At 37.3% G+C, this 19,378-nt stretch overlaps 2 protein-coding genes across 4 annotated transcripts in view; one reads left to right on the forward strand and one right to left on the reverse strand.

Annotated features, from left to right (window-relative positions):
- Window positions 1-19,378, forward strand: part of setd9 (SET domain containing 9) — a 42,598-nt gene that overhangs the window by 15,462 nt on the left and 7,758 nt on the right. Inside the window, exon 5 of one of the 2 annotated variants that reach the window (XR_007262001.1) lies at window positions 8,055-8,790. Coding sequence is in view for 1 of the 2 variants with exons in the window: in XM_048596254.1 (XP_048452211.1) it covers window positions 8,055-8,142 (88 nt within the window). In the remaining variant the exon portion in view is untranslated. Of the gene's footprint in view, window positions 1-8,054; window positions 14,395-19,378 lie in introns of those variants that run through there. The other variant, XM_048596254.1, reaches the window with a different exon arrangement.
- Window positions 13,882-19,378, reverse strand: part of mier3a (mesoderm induction early response 1, family member 3 a) — a 51,350-nt gene continuing 45,853 nt past the window's right edge. For both annotated transcript variants that reach the window (XM_048596245.1, XM_048596248.1), the window contains one exon: window positions 13,882-17,991. In XM_048596245.1, coding sequence (XP_048452202.1) covers window positions 17,531-17,991 — 461 coding nt within the window. In that variant the 3' untranslated portion in view covers window positions 13,882-17,530. The remainder of the gene's footprint in view (window positions 17,992-19,378) is intronic.

The following is a 19,378-nucleotide window of genomic DNA, read 5'->3' on the forward strand; positions in this document are numbered from 1 at the left end:
CTGTTCCTACGATAGACAGATACTGAGATGTAATTAAACAGTTATGGGATATGACCAAAGAAATAGGAAAAGGTAGGACCAGTAGGTAATTTATAAAAAACATATTAAAAACTAAATAAATAAAAGAGAGATGCAGGGCCAGGAATGTTGGTTGCTTGAGGAACTCTGGCTCAGAGTTGATGAGATGGAATCTGAGCTTGGAACACTGCAACACGTTAGGGAGGAGGAGAATTACCTGGACACTGTTTCAGAAGGCAGTCATATCCGTTAGATTAACTACCTCAAATTTGGTCAGTAGTCAGGGACAGGAGGCTATGACTACCAGTGAGGCAGGTAGAGGGATCCAGGAAGTAATACTGAAGGAGCCTCAGCCCTTGAGCTTGTCTAACAAATTTGAGATTCTTGTCCCTCTGTGGATAAGAGCGGGGGCTGCAGGGAGGATGAGCAAACTGACCATATCACTGAGGTACAGGGAGCCATCCAAGAATTGGGAGAAAAGAAAAATGTAGTTGAATTAAGGATTTTATGGTCAAGGGAATAGACATTGTTCTGTCAGGCTGGTTTGAGACTTTGACAAGGTTGGATTTCAGATTAGTCATGGGGTTGATTGCTTTCAGAAAATGAAAGGAAATGACAGTATGTGTGAATGTCATATTGTACGAAGGAACCATAAAAATGTAGGGAAACTCAATAGTGGAACAAATTTAAAGGCTCTGTATCTTAATGCACAGAACTTTTAGACTAAGGTAGATGAACTGACAGTACAATCAAGGTAAATGAATATGATCTCATAGCCATTATGGAAAATGGTTACAAGGAGACCAAAACTGGGAACTTAACATTCAGGGATATTAGATCTTTCAGAGAAATAAGAGGAATGGACAAGCTGGTGGAGTAGCACCGTTAATAAAGAGATAAACGAGGACAGTTGTGAGAGGTGATCAAGGCTCGGATGATTTAGGCTTCATTTGGGTGTTGTTAAAAAAAAAAAAATCAACAAAGAGAAAGGAGACATTCGTAGGAGTAGGGTACAGACCACCCAAACAGTAGCCACTCTGTGGGAAAGATTATAAATCAACAACAAATAGGAACATATAAAAAGAATAGAGGAATAATTATAGGTGACTTTAATCTTCATGTTGATTAGATTAATCAAATTGGAAAGGGTAGCTACGACAATGAATGTGTTAAGGGTAGTTTCCTAGAGCATTATGTCATGAAGCCAATCAGGGAGCAGGCTGTCTTGGATTTGGAAATGGGTAATGAAGCAGGTGTAATACATGACCTCTGAATGAAGGACCCTCAGGAATTAATGTTCATAACATGACAAAATTTAACATTCAGTTCGAGAGTGAGGAACTTGGGAAAAAAATACCAGTGTTTAACTTAAATAAAGGGAATTACAATGAAATAATAAAAGAGTTAGCTAAAATAAATTGGGCAGATAGATTAGCAGGAATGACAGTAAGTGAGTAGTGACAGATATTTCTCAGCAAAAATAAATCCCTGTAAGGAAGAATAGTTCTAAGAGGGGGATAAACCAGCCATGGCTAACCAAAGAGACCAAAATCAGTGATACCTCGTAAGGCTGGAATAGATTCAGCATCCAGCAAAGGACAACTACAAAGAGAATAAAGATAGAGAAAATAAGCTAAGAGGGAAAACTATTGAGAAATATAAAAACTGACGATAAGAGCTTCTTTAAATATATAAAAATGAAAATAGGTCAAAGTGAATATAGACTCTTTAGAAAATGAATCTGGGGAGATGGTTTTGGGGAACAAGAAAATGGCGGAGGAATTTAGCAGATCTTTATGGTGGAAGATACTTTGAACATTCCATTCTTACTAAAGAATATGGGGGAGAATTAAGTAGCACCACCATCACTAAATAAGTAATATTAAACAAATTAATGGGACTAAAGGCAGATAAGTCCTCAGACCCTGATGGCTCGCATCCTTGGACAGTGGATACATTGGTTGTAATTTACCAAAAATTGTTAGATTCTGGAGAAGTACCAAAGGATTGGTAAACTGCTGATGTGACACTCCAATTCAAAAAGGGAAGGGGGCAAAAAGCAAATAACTAAAGGCCGATTAGTTAAATTTTAATGTCTCATTAGTCTGTTGGAAATGTATTGGAATCAATTAAGGAAATTGTAACAGAACATTTAGAAAATCATAATTTAATCCAGCAGAGTCAACATGGTTTCATGAAAAGGAAATCATGTCTGACTAATTTACTAGAGCTTTCGAAAAAGTCTCAAGCAGAGTGGATAGAGGGGAACCAATAGGTCTGTTGTATTTGGACTTCTAGAAGGCATTTAGCCAGGTACCTAAAAGGTACATAAAGTAAGAGCCCACAATGTTGGAGGTAGTATTTTGGAGTGTGTAGAGAATTGGCTCATGGGCAGGAAACAGCGAGTGAGGATAATGGTTCTTTTTCAGGTTGGCGACCCCTGACCAGTGGGATTCTGCAGGGATCAGTGCTGGGATTGCAACTGTTTACAATATATTAATCACTTAGAGAAGGGAATATAATGTACTGTTGCCATATTTTGCAGACGACAGAAAAATAAGTGGAAAGGCAGGTTGCAAGAAGGATACAAGCAGTTTAGAGAGAGATATTAATAAAAAGTTGCCAAATGGTTAAATAATGTGGGAAAATACAATGGTTTTATTTTGAAAGAAGGAACAAAAGTACAGGAAATTATTTAAATGGAGAATACTGGCAGAAAGCTGCGACACAAAGGGACTTGGTGGTATTTGTGCACAGAACACAGAAAGCTATCACATAGGGGCAGCAGGTAATCAGGAAGGCTAATGGGATGTTGGCCCTTATTTCAAGGTGGTTGGAGTATAAGAGTAGGGAACTCTTACTGTAACCATACAAGGTACTGGTGAGACCACATCTGGAGTATTATGAGCAGTTTTGGTCCCCTTATTTAAGGACACATAAATGATAGAGGATTGGTTGACTGGCAGCAGGCAGAGAGTGGGGATAAAGGTGTCTTTTTCAGGACGGCAGCCCATGACTAGTGGAGTTCCGTAGGGGTCTGTGTTCGGACCACAGCTATTCACATTATACATTAACAATCTGGACAAAGGAACTGAGGGGATTGTTGCTAAGTTTGTGGATGACACAAAGATAAGTGGAAGGACAGGTATTGTTGAGGAAGTGGGGAGGCTGCAGAAAGACTTGGACAAGTCAGGAGAGTGGGCAAAGAAGTGGATTATGGAGTACGGTGTGGGAAAGATTGAGGTTTCCCACAAGAAACAGCAGTGGATCAGCAGTCAAAGAGTGTAGGCTTGGGGTGCAGTTCTGCAGGTAATTGCTACCAGAGAGTGAGGTAAGGTAATGAAGGGAATTGTAAACAAGCACAATATGTTGAATTCAAATCATTAGAAGGATAGAGGAGCAGCAGAGGTAGTACAGATAAACGCGTTGAATATGGAGGTTGGAAATTTGATTTTTTTCCCCGAATGAATCTCAAAAGAGCTCAAAGGAGAAGCTGAGAATGTAAAAGTATAAATAAGGAAGTGACAGAATCAGGTAATCTTGGAAGCAAGTGGTCTATATCACTAATCTTGTACAGGTTTGAATCACTTAGTAGTTCAGTTTATCAAAGTAACATGCCTGCTTACTTACCATGCACATCTAAAATTCAAGACTTGGTGCACACATAGAGACACTTACAGTTTTTGGCAGGAATCCTTTTGCTTATTTTGGAGAAAGTTGTAGCTTATCCAGAATTAAGATTGGTGCTGCAGAATCAAAGCCAGTTCTTATTGCTGATAGAAGGAAATTTATCTGTACCTGTTGCCTATGTGGGGCAGGAATTTAAATAGTTATAAGCAATTAGGAAAATAAGATTATAGATGTGCATGAAAATATTGGTCCACAGACTTGTAAAAAGGCAGAAAAGTAAGGAATTTGTCACTTGTTTAATTAATTCTCTTAGTTAATAATGAGTTAGCATCATGTAGAGGGATAATCTAAATTCAGGAAACCAAATGTGGAAAGAGTTTGAGTAGACATGAGAAATGATAAAGGCAAGATGTCACTTGTTGCAATGGTCTACAGGTCCCCTAACAGAGGAACCACATGGTGGGATAGACCATAAAGGAAGAAAAGACAAGATATTATCAGAAAAGCACGACAATGATCATGGGAGATTTTGATCTATGTTTAGACTGGAAAAGATCATAAGACGTAGAATCAGAAGTAGGCCATTCAGTCCACTGAGTCTGTTCCAATAGTCAATGAGATCATGGCTAATTTGATAATCCTCAATTCTACTTTTTAAACCCATAACCTTTGATTCTTTTACTGAATAATTAAAGACCCAGCCTTGGCAGCCCTCTGCAATAAAGAACTCCATAAATCACTCTGCTCTGAGTCAAGAAATTCTTCCTCATTGTTGTCTTAAATGGGCGACCTCTTCCTCTGAGATTATATTTTCTGGTCATAGACTCACCCACCAGGGAAAAGAACCTCTCCACATCTACCCTGCCAAGTCTACTAAGAATCTTGTATGTTTTGAGAAGGTTGTCTCATTCTTCTAATGAGTACAACCCAACCTACTTGACTTCTCCTAATAAGATGACCCCTCTGTATCCAGGATCAGCCTGCTGAACCATATCTGGTTTGCCTGTAATGCAAGTGTGTCTTCCTTTTGAGAAAGGGCCCAAAACTGTTCAGTGTTTCCATCTGTGGTCTGACTATTGTCTTGTATAGTTTTAGCAAATCCTCTGTACTTTTATACTCCATTTCCTTTGAAATAAAGACCAACATTGCATTTGACTTCCCTGCTACCTTCTGAATTTGGTTGATAGCTTTTTTGTGAATTCAAGATCTTTCCGTTCTGTAGCTTTCTGCAGTTTTTCTCCAGTTACATAATATTCAACTCTTCTATTCTTCCTGCCAAAGTGCATATCCCCAGATTTTCAAACATTATATGCCATCTGCCAAGACTTTGCCCACTCACTGAAACTACCGAAATCCCTCTGCAGACCTATTGTATCATCCTCACCACTTGCCTTCCCAATATTATTGTATAATTTGCAAACTTGGCCATAGCACATTCAAATTTCCTCCTCCAAGTCATTAATATACATTGAATAAAATTGTGGTGGCCCCGGCATTGACCTCTGTGGTGCTCCAGAGTCATAGGTTCCGTAGATATCCTGAAAATACCCCTATCCCAACTCTGTCTTCTGTTAGTTAGCCAAGACGCAAGCCATGCTGATATATTACCTTCAGCACCTTAAGCTCATCTTGTTAAGGAGACAAATGTGTGGTACCTTATCAAACATTTTCTGAAAATCCAAATATATCCACTACTTCCCCTTTATCTATCCTGCTTGTTACCTCCTCAAAGAATTATATTAAGTTTGTCAGGCATGAGTTTCCCTTCATAAAACCATGCTGACTCTCCTTGATTATATATTCCTAAAAGCTTTGCTATTACATATTCAAAATAGACTCCAACATTTTTCCAATGTTGTAAGTTTCACTGGCCGATAGTTATCTTTTTTGTCTCATTTCCTTTTTAAATAAAGGTGTTACCTTGGAAGTTTTCCAATCCTCTGGCAAGTCATATATGCAAAGTATCTTTGGTGAAGAGTTCATAAAATGTTTCCGGGATGATTTCTTAAAACAGCATGTTCTGGATCTAATCAGAGAGCAGGCTATAGTGAGACTGAACAATTAATACTGAAAAATAAGGAAATAGTCACTCTTTTTGCAATCACCTTGCAATGAAGACCAGTTTGCTTTCCCAATTGCTTGCTGCAGCAGCCAGCCTACTTTCATTGACTGGTGCACAAGGACATCCAGATCCCTTTGTATATCCATGCTTCCCAATATATCACCATTTAAATAATACTCTTCTTATCTGTTTTTCACACTAAAAGTATATATCTTCACATTTAGCCACATTTGTACAGCATTTGCCCACTCACTCAATTGCCCAATTTTTGTGCCATCAGCAAACATGGAAATGTTGCATTTATTTCCCTCATCCAGGTCATTTATACATATTGTCAATAGCTGGGGCCCAAACACTGATCCTTGAGGGACCCCACTAGTCATAGCTGGCCACTCAGTTCAACCAATCCTTGATTGGTGCCAGTATATTACCCCAATCCCATGTGATTCAACTTTTCCCACTAACTTCATGAGGAAATTTAGCATGAAGTATTCTGAAAGTCCAAATACATATTCTCCTGGTTCTCCCATTTCTATTCTACTAATTATATTTGTTAAAAAAAAGCTCCAGTCAACTTGTTAAGCATGATTTACCTTTTCATTAACCCATAAAAACCAAAAGAACTGCTGATGCTGTAAATCAGGAACAAAAACAGAAGTTGCAGGAAAAGCTCAGCAGATCTGACAGCATCTGTGAAGAAAAAAAAAATCAGAGTTAACTCCCACTCTAAAAGCATTGTTCATACCTTTCCTCAGACCTGGGTCATCGGACCCAACGTTAACTCTGGATTTTTTTCTTCACAGATGCTACCAGACCTGCTGAGCTTTTCCAGCAACTTCTGTTTTTGTTCATTAAACCATGCTGGATTTGTCCACTCCCCTTAATGCTTTCCAAATGTTCTGTTATTATGGTTTTTAATCATTAGACTCTAGCAGTTTTTCCACTACTGGTCTGTAATTGTGTTTATTTTCTCCCTCTCGTTTTAAATAGTTGGGTTACTTTTGCCATCCTCCAATCCATAAGAATGTCCTCAGATCCGATAGAATGTTGGAAGGTGCCCATCAATGCATCCACTGTTTCCAGGACCATTTCCTTTAGTACTCTGGGATGTAGATTATGAGGCCCTGTTAGTTTGTCAGCCTTTAACCCCATTAATTTCCCCAGCACCATTTTCCTATTCATGCTGATTTCCTTTAATTCCACCCTCTCACTAGAACCTTTGGTATCCCTAATAGTCCTGGGAGTTTATTTTTGTCATTTTTATGAAGATAGAACTGAAGTATGGGTTCAATTCTTCGTCCATTTCTTTGTTCCCCATTATAATTTCCTGGATTTTGACTACAAGGGAATTACATTTACCTTTACTAATCCTTTCTTTCTCTTTACATATTTATGGAAGCTTTTATGTTCAATTTCTATATTTTCTTCAAATTTACTTTCACTCTGTGCCCAAACCCCCCACCTACCGATCAAACTTTTCCCCTTTTTTGTTCAATTCTCATTGTCATTGAATGTCAAGTGTGATGGTTAGTTTTTGTTGGAGATGGGCAGTGCCTGGCACTTTTTTGGCACTATTTCTTCAGTGTTAGTGGGTCAAAATCCTAGAACTCCCACTCTAAAAGCATTGTTCGTACCTATGTCAAATGGACTGCAGCTATTGAAGGCGGCAACTGACCACCACCTTCTCTAGGGCAATTAGATGTGGGCAAGAAATGCTGGCCCAGTCAGTGATGGCTAAATTCCAAAAATAAATAATAAAAAAAATCACAGAAACCTCCAGTATATTTATTTAACAATGTAGTAGGGCAAAATAGTTAGAAAAATCAGAAAATCAATGCAAAACTAATGGAAGAGGGGTTAAAATGAATTCGATAAAAATATGCTTGAGAGAGGATATGACGGAATTATGAAGGAGTACTTGACAACGTTACAGTAACATCTAATTAAAGTGTTCAGATTTATGAAGGATTTCAGACAGTAAAAAGTGAAATATTATTTCTGCTTATTTGTGAATTGGTAACATTGGTATAAATTTTGGATTAGTATTGAGAATGAAGACGAAAGTTGGAATCAGCCTTTTTCCTGCAATAATAGTGAATAAATTATTTATGAAAATGGTAACATTGTTTAAAGTTGAGTTGGTTAAACACAAATCTTAAACATTATGGTGAAAGACCAGGAATACAAACAAAACCAGCAGCTCGCGAGCTAACACAGGGAATAAGGATTGAAATAGCTTTCTGCTGCATTTTCATGATGATTTGTGACACTTAGAGATTTTGTAATCTACACGTTTCATCTGTTTTTGTCCTTAAAATTTCTTATAATTTGTTTTGTATTGCAGGCCTTTGCGATGTGTGGTTCTTGTGGCACTCAGAGACATAGAAAAGGGAGAAGAGTTATTCTCTAATTACTACACGATAATACATTGAAAAAATAGGACATGAATAACATCAGGAGCTTCATTCTGTGCAATGTGGAGTTTCACATTTTAAATATTGAGTCAATGGAGAATTTGATTTTCTTTTGATGATGTGTTATAAGTGAGCGCTACCAATCACTGCCACCATCCTCCTTTCCCTACTAGAGTGCAAGGTCCAATTTGTCTAAAGTTGTAGAGGACAGCCATAAATGAGAGTCTATGTCTGAAACAAGATGTAGTCATTGCACAGTAGCAATCTGGTACAAAGACCTCACTAAAGCTCAGGATAACAACTGTCCCTATTGAGATCCTATGATGTTCTGTTTTTCTGCACCATAGACTTAAGAAATCATCAGATTGTGTGGAAATTAATGCAGACATCAGCATTATCCGTTCAAACCTGTTGTTGCACAAGTTGGATTTTTTGTTTGAAAATCTTGCCTAGTCGCAGAGCTGTGGCTACAAATGGAGTATAGACAGTTGAACAGACAAGTGTGCAGTCAGGTTCTATATATCTAGTTGTATCAATCTGAATTGATTCTTTGGAATAATGTAAAAGTTAATTAACTGAATATGCTTCTTTCTTGGGCTGTTGCAGATATTCATTGAAGCAGAAAGGGCCTGGTGAATTGGGATAAATTGGACTGGCTGAGCTTCGGTAAACTTGATTTTCATCATAATTGTAGTCTATTGGTGCTACTTCTGAAAAAAAATTCAAATGGACCTCTTTGCTGACTTCATAATTTATTTATGTATCATGTGCACTGCTGCTTGAGTTAAGCAGCCATCCAGATGTCAAACCTAAAACAGATTAAATTGTAATGAGCTGGAAATTCTTTAAATTGGGCTATTACTTTTTCAAAATTTATTCATGGGATGTGGGTATCACTGGCTAAGCCAGCATCTATTGCCCATCTCCACTTGAGTTAAGAGTCATCCACATTACTTGTGACTCCAGAGCCATCTGTAAACCAGACCAGGTAAGGATGGCAGCTTCATTTGCTAAACAATTGACAATGGTTTCTGGTCGTTGCTACACTCCTACTCCAGATTTTTATTGAATTCAAATTCCACTATTCCATTATGGTGAGATTTGAACCCAGAACTCCAGAATATTACCCGAGTCACTAGATTAATATAATTGCTAGATATTGGAAATTGCTGGAGAAACTCAGCAGGTCTGGCAGCATCTGTGGAAGGGGAAAAAAAGCAAACTTAACATTTTGAGTCTGGTAACTCTTCATCAGGAAAAACTGGGATTTATGCTGAGGTGCATTTATGCTGAGGTGCTGGGGAGGTAAGCCGGAGAAAAGAGAGCAAGATGACAGGGATAGGAAACAAAAAGAGATAATGGATAGCAGATCAAAACATTAGATGAATAGGAGATTATAAAAATAAATTATGAGAAAATGGATTAGCTGTGCTGAATGCAAGCCATATAAATGTGATAATGGGCCAAAGAGTACATGGGAATGGGTGGCTGTGTTTAAAGCAATTCATATCATAACAGGACCAGGTGTGAGGTGGGTAGTAAAAACATGGAATCAGGCTCAAAAGTTATTGAACTGGACATGGAGTCCTAGAGGCTACAGGGTTCTCAATTGGAAAATGAAATGTTCTTTGAACTTGTGCTAAGCCTCACTGAAGGACTGCAGCAGGTGGAAACAGATGTTGGCCAGGGAACATGGTGGTGTATTGACATAGCAAGCAACTGGAAGCTCACAGTTAGTTTTGCAGACTGGCCATAGGTGTTCTGCAAAGCTGTCACCCAGCCTACATTTCATCTCCCCAATGTAGAGGAGGCCACATTGTCTGGGACCTTGGATTGAGGATGGAGGTGGTAAAATGGTAGCTCTTACACCTGTGATTTCATAGGAAGGTGCTGTGGGAGCATGAGGAAATGTTAGGGATGAACGAGGAGTGTAATAGAGTGGCCACTTTTTCTTGGAAAGAAAACCACCGCCTCTGCCCAGCCAAGCTTGTCCTCACTTGGAACAACTTCTCCTTTAACTCCTCCCTCCTCACCCTCCAAGCAGTGATTCACCTGTACCTCACTCAATCTGTATTCATTGTTCACAACGTGGTTTCCTCTGGGTGACAAAATGCAAGCTAGGTGATTGCCTTGTGAAAATGACCCCAAGCTTCCAGTTGCCTGCCATTCAACACACTGCCATGTTTCCCACACCAACATTTCTGTCTCAGGCCTGCTGCAGTGTTCCAGGGAGCCGAGAAAGTGAATATTTCAAAGGTAATTCTCAGTTATGTGTAAAAAAATTGGTTAAAGAGTAGAAAATAATTGACATTTATTGGGTGATTTGAATTAGATTGGGGCTAGGCTGAGAACTTAAGAACACAAAACAAAGGACTTGGAGGAGACCAGTCAGCCCCTCAAACGGGCCTTCAGCAAGATCATGGCTGATCTGCCCCAGGCCTCAAATTCTCGTGCCAGATCAACATAGCAGTCAACTCCCCAACATTTCAACAATCGAGCTACCAGCTTTAAATACTGTGACCTAGACTCCACAACTGAGGTAGAGAATTAGACAATCACTAGCCTGACAGAAGATATTCTTTCATATTTCCAGCTTTAAATGAGCATCCCCTTATTCCCATACATGTTCCTTAGTTCAAGATACCTCCACTAGCAGAAACATCTTTTCATCTACTTTGGCAAGCCCCCTCAGAATCTTGTATGTTTCAATTAAGATCACTCCTCATTCTTCTAAACTCCCATGAATAAAGGCCTGATCCGTTTAGCTATTCTTGACAAGTCATCTTTTTTATCCCAGGAATCAAACTAGTGAATCATTTTTGAACAGTCTCCAACATTAGTATATAGTTTTTCTAAGTATGAGGATCAAAATTGTACTGAATCCCAAGTGCAGTCTCACCAACATCTATACCAACATCAGTTGTAATAAGACATTCATCTTTTTAGCCTCTAGCAATAAAGGCCGTGTCCATTCACCTTAATTACTTGCTGCACTTGCATACTACATTTTTGTGTTGCATACTTAAGAAAAATCAGATCCCTTCACACCACTTTTCTGGAATCTCTCTGCAGTTAACAGTCTACCTGTTGATCCTTCTTACATTAGTTTCCATCTGCCAAGTTTTTGCCCACTCACACTCAATCTATTCATTTTGCTTGCTGATTCCTTATGTTCTCATTGCAACGTGCCCTCACTTATTTTTGTATTAGCAGCAAATTTTGATATGTCAGACTGTGCTCCCTCCTTCAAGTCATTCATATAGATGGCAAATAATTGAGGCCCTAGGGCTGACTGAGTCTGCTCTCCACTAGTTGGGTCTTCCCAAACTGAAAAAGATCCAATAATTCCAATTCATTACGCTAACAAATCTTCAATCCATGCTAATTACCCCCAATTCAGTACAACACAGGGTTTCTCATTAACTGTTTGGATCACTATAGTCTTTGCACATGGGGCAAATTTACAAGGCAGTGGAAGGCTGCAGCAAGTCTAGAAACTAAAGAAACAAGCGAGATAAAATATCCCAAGTGGTAGAATAATAATAATTACTTGTTTAATGTCATCTGCTAAGATAATGAACAGAAAAAGTAAAAGGAGCAACACATGAATGGAATAATTATGGAGTGAAGAGCTAACACTTTAGAGGAGTCGTACAAGGCTCAAAACATGAACTTTTTTCTCTCTTCACAGATGCTGCCAGACTTGCTGAGTTTCTCCAGCATGGTTTCAGATTTCCACCATCTACACTATTTTGCCTTTAACTGCAATAAATCTGACAATGCATCCAACCAATGCAGAATAACAGTCAAAGCCAAGTGCATATTGTGCTCAAACAGCAGAATACATGTTGAAGGAAGTGAAGATCAAACGGTGTAATGCTCTATTAGCCTACATCTGAAGGGCTGTTCCTAGTTCTGTTCACTGCAACATTAGGGAGATATTCAAACATTGAAGGCAGTGTAAAGAAGAATACTGTTCATACTTTAAAAGGTCTGAGTTATAAGCAAAGATTGAAGAAACTTGACCACCTTAGTGTTGAAAGGTGGTGATCTTTGGTGGTGTGTGTAATTGCAAACTATGAAAAATTATGTTTAAAACAAGAGGCAAAAGATCAAACCAGCAAAAGGCAAGTTTAGACTTAATCTTTACTTCGGACTCTATTCCGTGTGTTGATTGCATTTAGTTTATTGCAGGCAAAGAGCTCATCATTTAACAATCAAGTAGATACTGCCAAAGGGTGGAATTATTCTGCTACCAAACACAAATTAAAAAAGGTGCCGAAACTACAGCCTGCAAAGGCATCAAAACTCACCTTTCCTGAATCAGTATATTTTGCAATTCCTATTTTTGGTTATGTGCCACTGTTTCCCACTTGAAATTACATTTATTTCAAACAACTCCTACATGATAGAAGTTGAAGCTGAAGTAAACTTGTGGTGTCAGCCAATGTTAAACCTACTGTCTGCAGATCTAGGTACCTAATTTGGGTAAGTTTACATGTTTCAGAGCTTATTTTGAAAAACTGTAAGGTGTAAGGATGCTAGTGGGTAAAGTGTTTGTTGTTAAATGAGTAGGTTGCAAGATTCTTGAATGGGTTTGTGGGGTTGTTGGGTCAGATCAGGGAGGGAGGCAGTGCATCAATCTGAATGATTGGGGTATCAGTTATATGGTTAACTGAGAGTTACACATATTTTTCCTAATATCCAGATGTCAGAATCAGGGAGATCAGAAGGTTTTGACTGAACTTAATTGGGAGATTTCTCTTGGAGGGTTTTGGGAACAGGGGAATTACTGATCACTACTTCAGACTTTCCAGGCAATTCCCATAGAGTTGATATATTTGGGACTTCCAAGGTATCCCACATTGCATCTTTCAGGGCATGTCCTGTCTCCAACTATCCACACACTGAAAGATCTGGATCAATATTTCTGAAAGGTATAGCATAATGGGTGGGTTCTCCTTTAAACTGTTTAAATGCCCACAGAAGATCAAATTTAAGCAGGGCATCAATTTCAGCTACCAGAGAGTCACAAGAACAAAAGCTGCTTGGGCACAAAAAGTCTTTCCCCTGCAAAAATATTGAAAACTGCATATATTGCCTTGGCTGCTATTAGCCATTCAATAAATGTATCAATTAACGCATTAAATCAGTTTAGAGACAGGTTGAGTAGTTTATAGATACAGCTTTTAAAAATATCACAACTTTACAGCCAAGCCTTCAAATATATTAGGAAATATGGTCCTGGTTGCAAAGGTGATGAGACCATGTTACCAAAAGATTGTGAAATACCACTCAGAATTTCATTGTAACTCTCTATCTTTGAGCAGCCATGAACTGCAATACTTAATGCAGGTATTTCTCCTATAACACGATAGTCACGCTCTTGTATGACCTCACGCTATAGAAAATCATGTTATAGGGAAATAGTTATACCTGAACAGTAGAAAGTTCACGTCATCCAAACAGTGTCCACTATTCATCAATCTCATTACAGCCAATTTTGCGCTGATGAAATGTGTTATAGCAGAAGTACCTGTAGTTCATATTCTCTGACGATCAAGCAGATTTTTCTACTATACTTTTGATCAACATCATCAACAAATCGTACTGGTGATCTATGTCCCACATTGTTTGTGTGCCATAAATTTTGCTTGGGTTTCTTAAATGTAATTTAGTACATTACATCATATTCCTTTGGGTAAGTTTTAAAACATTAACTGTATTCCTCATTATCAACTTTGAAGTTACACTTGATTAAAATAAAGATGAGACTTCCAGACCTTTTATTTCTGGAATGGTGTACACCACATATCAAGATACAACACAAGTACAAAATAATGCTGAACAAAAACCTTCAATGTTTATATACAAATATTAAAACCAAATGCAACATTAGAATTTTCCCCTTGAATACCTTCAAAACTAAACGCTGTCTTGATTGTCACTAATTAGCCCATTTTTTTCACCGGCAGTTCTGCTAACTCTGAAACAATACAGAAGAGGAGCAGTAGCACCATTTCTTCAGAACAGTATTGCTGGTGTTTACCAAAACATTTTAATCAACATATCTGTATTGATTACCAATACCACGTTGTTTACAATTTTTCACATTGTACAAACTCCCTCTTCTGTTAATACATCAACTTTTCAGATGTCTGTTACAATTGCAATAGTTAGAATGTCAATTAATCACTATTTTTCTTTCAATGAGTAATTTTAATTCAGACTACAGACTTTGGTTAAAAATAAATATTAGGAACCTCAAAATATTTGCAGTACAATTGTCTATCTTCAGCCAATAAGGAAAACTGCATAATTTTAAATGCCTTAATTGTATGCACTTTGATATTCTTAAGCCATGTTCAGCTTTCAAGTAAATGGAATTCATATTAGGAAACTAATCATTTAGACTAGTGAGAAAAAGCATCATCTTCATTGTGAAGTATTGCTATATTCTTTACAGCACCTGTTACACTTCCAAACAAATTAATATATGAACTGACTTCTCAACATGGAAATGGAAAGCACAATCTTTGGCCAGCACTTTAAACAAACTCAACAAAAAACAGCAAGATCTTCTAAATCCCAGTGGTTTAAATGATGAGATCCTCATTTAGAAAGAGCAAACTAAACAATGTTTCATGGCACTAAATATTTGGGGAAAATGTCTATTCTATGTTGAAATTGTACATAATTACATTCTTAAATTATGGCCCTCTTTAGTATGAACACAAAGGAAATGTACAAAATTCTAAAATAGCATTTCCCAACAAGTATTTGGTTTTAATTTTGGTAAGTTGCCAGTATCGTACACATCGCAATGATCTTAGTTTAGCATATGTTGATGAACGTTTTGCTCAACATGTCAAACACAATTCTGAAAAAAATTAAGTTGATAGCAAATAATCAATAATAGACCTGACAATGCTTTTAAACAAATTGCATTATTCAGTCAGAAGAGTTAATCAATACAATTGGCAAGAGAATACATATCCAATAAGGATTTGTGGCTCTTTATTTTTTTTTAAAAATCACAAGCAAATCAGTTCTAGGAAATTTTAAATTAAACCCTGTAATAAAATCACACACTTCTGTTTACCAAGGGAACTTACAAAGTCTGAATGCATAGTTAAATTCTGTATTTATAATGCACGAGGAATGGTTTTCAAAATTTCAGAAAGTGCAACTGATGTGAGTGATCAGTCATAAACCTGTGTGAACATTACTACAGACTAGCCTTTGCAAATCCACAGTCACACAAATATATAAATGAAGGGATATGTATAGCATTTCCACAAATACATGACTAGTTCAGTTAACATTAAGAAAAGAAACTCACAAAAGACAAATGCATAGATCAGCACATAAACACAGCTACAAGAAGCTGATGACTTGGATTACAATTTCACGCAATACTGGCAAGAGCCAAGGCTACCCGTTACTTCTGTGTCTTGTACCTTTATGTCATTCTGTATCGTCTCAGAACCTAAAGCTTTGTCTATCATACAAGATTCCTGCATAAAAACTGAAAGACCATTAGATTATGGCTGTACAGTTATACGCATCTACATAGAAAAAAATCAACCAATCTCTCAAACCACAGTATCTATTCTTCAGCATTTAAAATGCCAACTAGGCCAACCTTCAAGATAATTCGATACAAATTCATTTACTTTTTCAGAGATTGTGAAGAATATGGTTGGGGGAAGAGGATAGATACTCTTTTCAGACAGAATATAAATATTTACAATAAATGAAAGCAGTTCATCATGTTGTGTAAGCAAATTACTTGGCCTCCTTCACATCTTCACTCCCTTGCACAATCAATAAAACTTTTCTCAAATACGATACAGTAAAACCCTGGATTTTTTAACATTAGTAAATAAATCTGAAGGTAGCTACCTGACAGGGATTAATATTTTGATACAGCCATAGCTGCATTTTTAAATAGTGTCATATCCAGAGACCCACAAAACAGATGTAATTTTGGACAATAATGGCCTACAATGTAAATTAGAAAATTGAGGAAGAAGAGCTATGCAGATAATAGAAAAAGTTACACTATGAAACATGACTGCATGTACTGTAAATATGCAAAATATACTTATATATTTTAGGATGCTAAGTTTTTCCTACTTCTAAATAAGATAGAGACTTCCCAAGGTGCCTTAATCAGCAGCTGACAATTTTCAGCAACAATTTTATACGCAAAAGCACCTACTTCAGATTTGCAAAAATGGATACTAAGTATCTCTGATCAGTAATAATTACTATAATCCAATATTGAACAGTTGCTTCTTGCTTCAGTCTAACAAGTGTTTTATTTCAAAACCTTTATCTTCAGAGTCACATTTACAACAGACTTTAAAAACACTGGAATGCACTGGGAAGGAGTTAAGTTCAATCTGGTTAATCAAGGTTTTGCTGTATTATATAGCTATGGACACATTATTTTGTACAAAACACAATGAACTGCTGCAAGAAATTTGGCTAGACTGTCAAATTAGAATCGTGTTGAAAAGTGGCAAGTCCCAAGCTATGTGAAAACGGTTTCAGCTGCCCCAGGAAATCTCATAAGATATACAATGCACTGCGTAGTTTGAGATACACTATGGTACAATCTTTAAAGTCTTTAAAAAAAATAAACATCCATATACAATTATCACAAAATTCAATATTTAATCTAATCAATAAAAGCTTGAAGAGTTTTTAAGCACTCAGAAATCTGGCAGTAGTTGCAACCCGTTTACAGATGGCAGCCATGCCCAACTCTTGCTAGACAATTGCATGTCTGTATGCTTCCTCCCACTTGTACTTCATCCAGCAATCTTCGTCCAAAGGATACACTCACGGCACTGTAAACTGAAGTGCTCTGCTTTAAGTCAATGGATGAGAGAAGGCTCTATTCATGCAGGTCTTTGCACTGATAGGCGCAGTTCACTTCTAAAATGCTACATTAGCCAGGGACAAGGCTAGGTACCTGTAAACATTAGTATTCCTCTGTACCCACTACTGTCACAGTAGTGTGGACTCATGGAAGCCATTTCTATTGTTTCAGATTCCCAATGTTGGTGTCAAGAGGTGAAATGCTTCCTTTGTCTACTGGCTACAAAGGAGATGCATTGGCTTGAGACTTCAAGACTGCATCATAAAGTTCAATTTTAAGTCCCCAACTCTGCTATGTGAACATAATCTCTGAATTTCTATGTTATTAGGGACTGAAAATAAATGGCTATTTAACTCTTGAGAAATCAAGATTAGGTTCTATAAGTAAAAAGACATCACTGATGTCATAGTAAAAAAATTCAAACTTCCAGTGAATGACTGAACAAACTTGATGGCTCACCCACCAAGTTCACTGTTACTGCATACCACCATTCCAGAAGAAGTTTCAATGCAGAAGTCACTCTGATTGTAGAGCTGTGTGCTGGTGTAGTGCATGGGGATTGATGAAGCCATTTGCTTCACTACCAGACAAGCTGCTAAAATCTGCAACGGAAACAGACATTTTGGCACTAGTGATGTGATGTGTACGATTCTCGAAATCCACACTCAGGTTATTTACAGAAACGTCATTGATAAAAGATTCTTGGACAGCGATCCCCATTTTCAATCTCTTTGCAGGTCTTTCAGATTCATCGTTGCACATGCTTATCTGGTTTAAATCAGAATGGTAGAATCCAGTCTCAAATAAATTTAGACAGTCTGTGTCACCATTCGCAGGCAAACCAAGTGACTCTTCTATTAAAACAGGCACATGCGTAGTTGGTCCCTTTGAGTGTAAACTGTCCAATGGAGGAAAATTATAGGAATCCAAACAGTTTACATCTGTCACACTGCATGCTGTACCAACACTGGTCAGTGCTAAAAGAAAAACAAAACATTAGTTTCCTTCAAATTCATAAAGACGGTCTAAAATAGCTTCCTAGTTTAGTGATTATAAACTGTGAAAGATAGAAATAATATAGGAGCTACTCGAATCTACATGTACTAATATACATGGACCTGTTCTCTACAAACAAAGAACATAAACCATTATATGCCTCTTTCAATTTAAGAAAACAGCTGACAACCACTTTTTGGTCCATTTCTCAGGCTAATACTTTGAAAAATGATCTATAATGATTTAAATCTAAACAAAGCTCTACAGTTAGCTGTCAGTCATCATTTAATTAGTGCATTCAACATGGTAATACCTCTACCAATCAGAATCCACTTGCCAACTAGCCAGCATTCTCTTCTCATGCAGGATAAAATGTTGGTTTCCTTTTACATAGGATAGTTTGCAAAAAAAATTACCACAGAAGCGCGAGGCAGAAAAGCATTGACAAAACACGTTTTCGCAAACAATACCGTTTATAGAATGGCCGTATACATAAAACACCTTGAATAGAGTATTAGGTCTAATTCCAGTTTAGGAAGGATGTGAAAACATTTGAGAGTGTGCAGAAAAGATTCACAAGACTAGTTCTAAGGATGGGGATCTGGTTCTTGGCCTAAGTAACTTGAATTACTAAGATAGATTTGAGATGATGAGACTGGTTTCTTTTGTAAAAGAGTGAAAGTTGATTTGATAGATGTATTCAAAATCATTAGGGTTTGAATAGAAAAAGAGAAAAATTGCTCCCATTGGTCAAAGGATCGAAAACAGGAGAACATAAATTTAAGATAACAGGCAGAAGACAAAATACCTGAAGATAAATCTTCTCACGCAGCAAGTGGTTAAGACCTAGAATGCACTAGGTTCAAACAAGGTATTTAACGGAATTATTATTTGAAAAGATAGAATGCTCAGGGTTAAGGGAAGAAAAAGTACTGCTGAGAAAAAGGCAATTTGTTGAAGTCTTGCATCTTGCACTCATCACGACAGTTGATAAGAAATTCAAAGGGAAAACCAGTGTTTATACTACATTTGAGTACCATTTAAACACACTGTCCTCTCATGCAGTACAATGTTGGTTCTTTCTTTCACTTAATTCACAAAAATACCAGAAATAGCTTCAACAATAATCTTTTTTTTCAGGTATACTCAAATTTGATATGACCAAGTAATTGTTTGGTAGAAAAAGTGGAGTTATGGCACTAGATTAATTGCTCCTTGAATGTGCTGAATAGTCTTTTGAGCAATTCTGAGATTAATGTTTGAAATTCCAAGGAATAGAAGCCTGATGTATTAAGCTCCTCTTAATCTAACTCTTGTAACCCAGATGCATAATGGATAATATGGGCCTTAAAAAGTGTGTAATTTGTG

This window comes from Rhincodon typus, chromosome 1 (genome assembly GCF_021869965.1).
Source record: "Rhincodon typus isolate 14 chromosome 1, sRhiTyp1.1, whole genome shotgun sequence".
NCBI lineage: Eukaryota > Metazoa > Chordata > Chondrichthyes > Orectolobiformes > Rhincodontidae > Rhincodon > Rhincodon typus.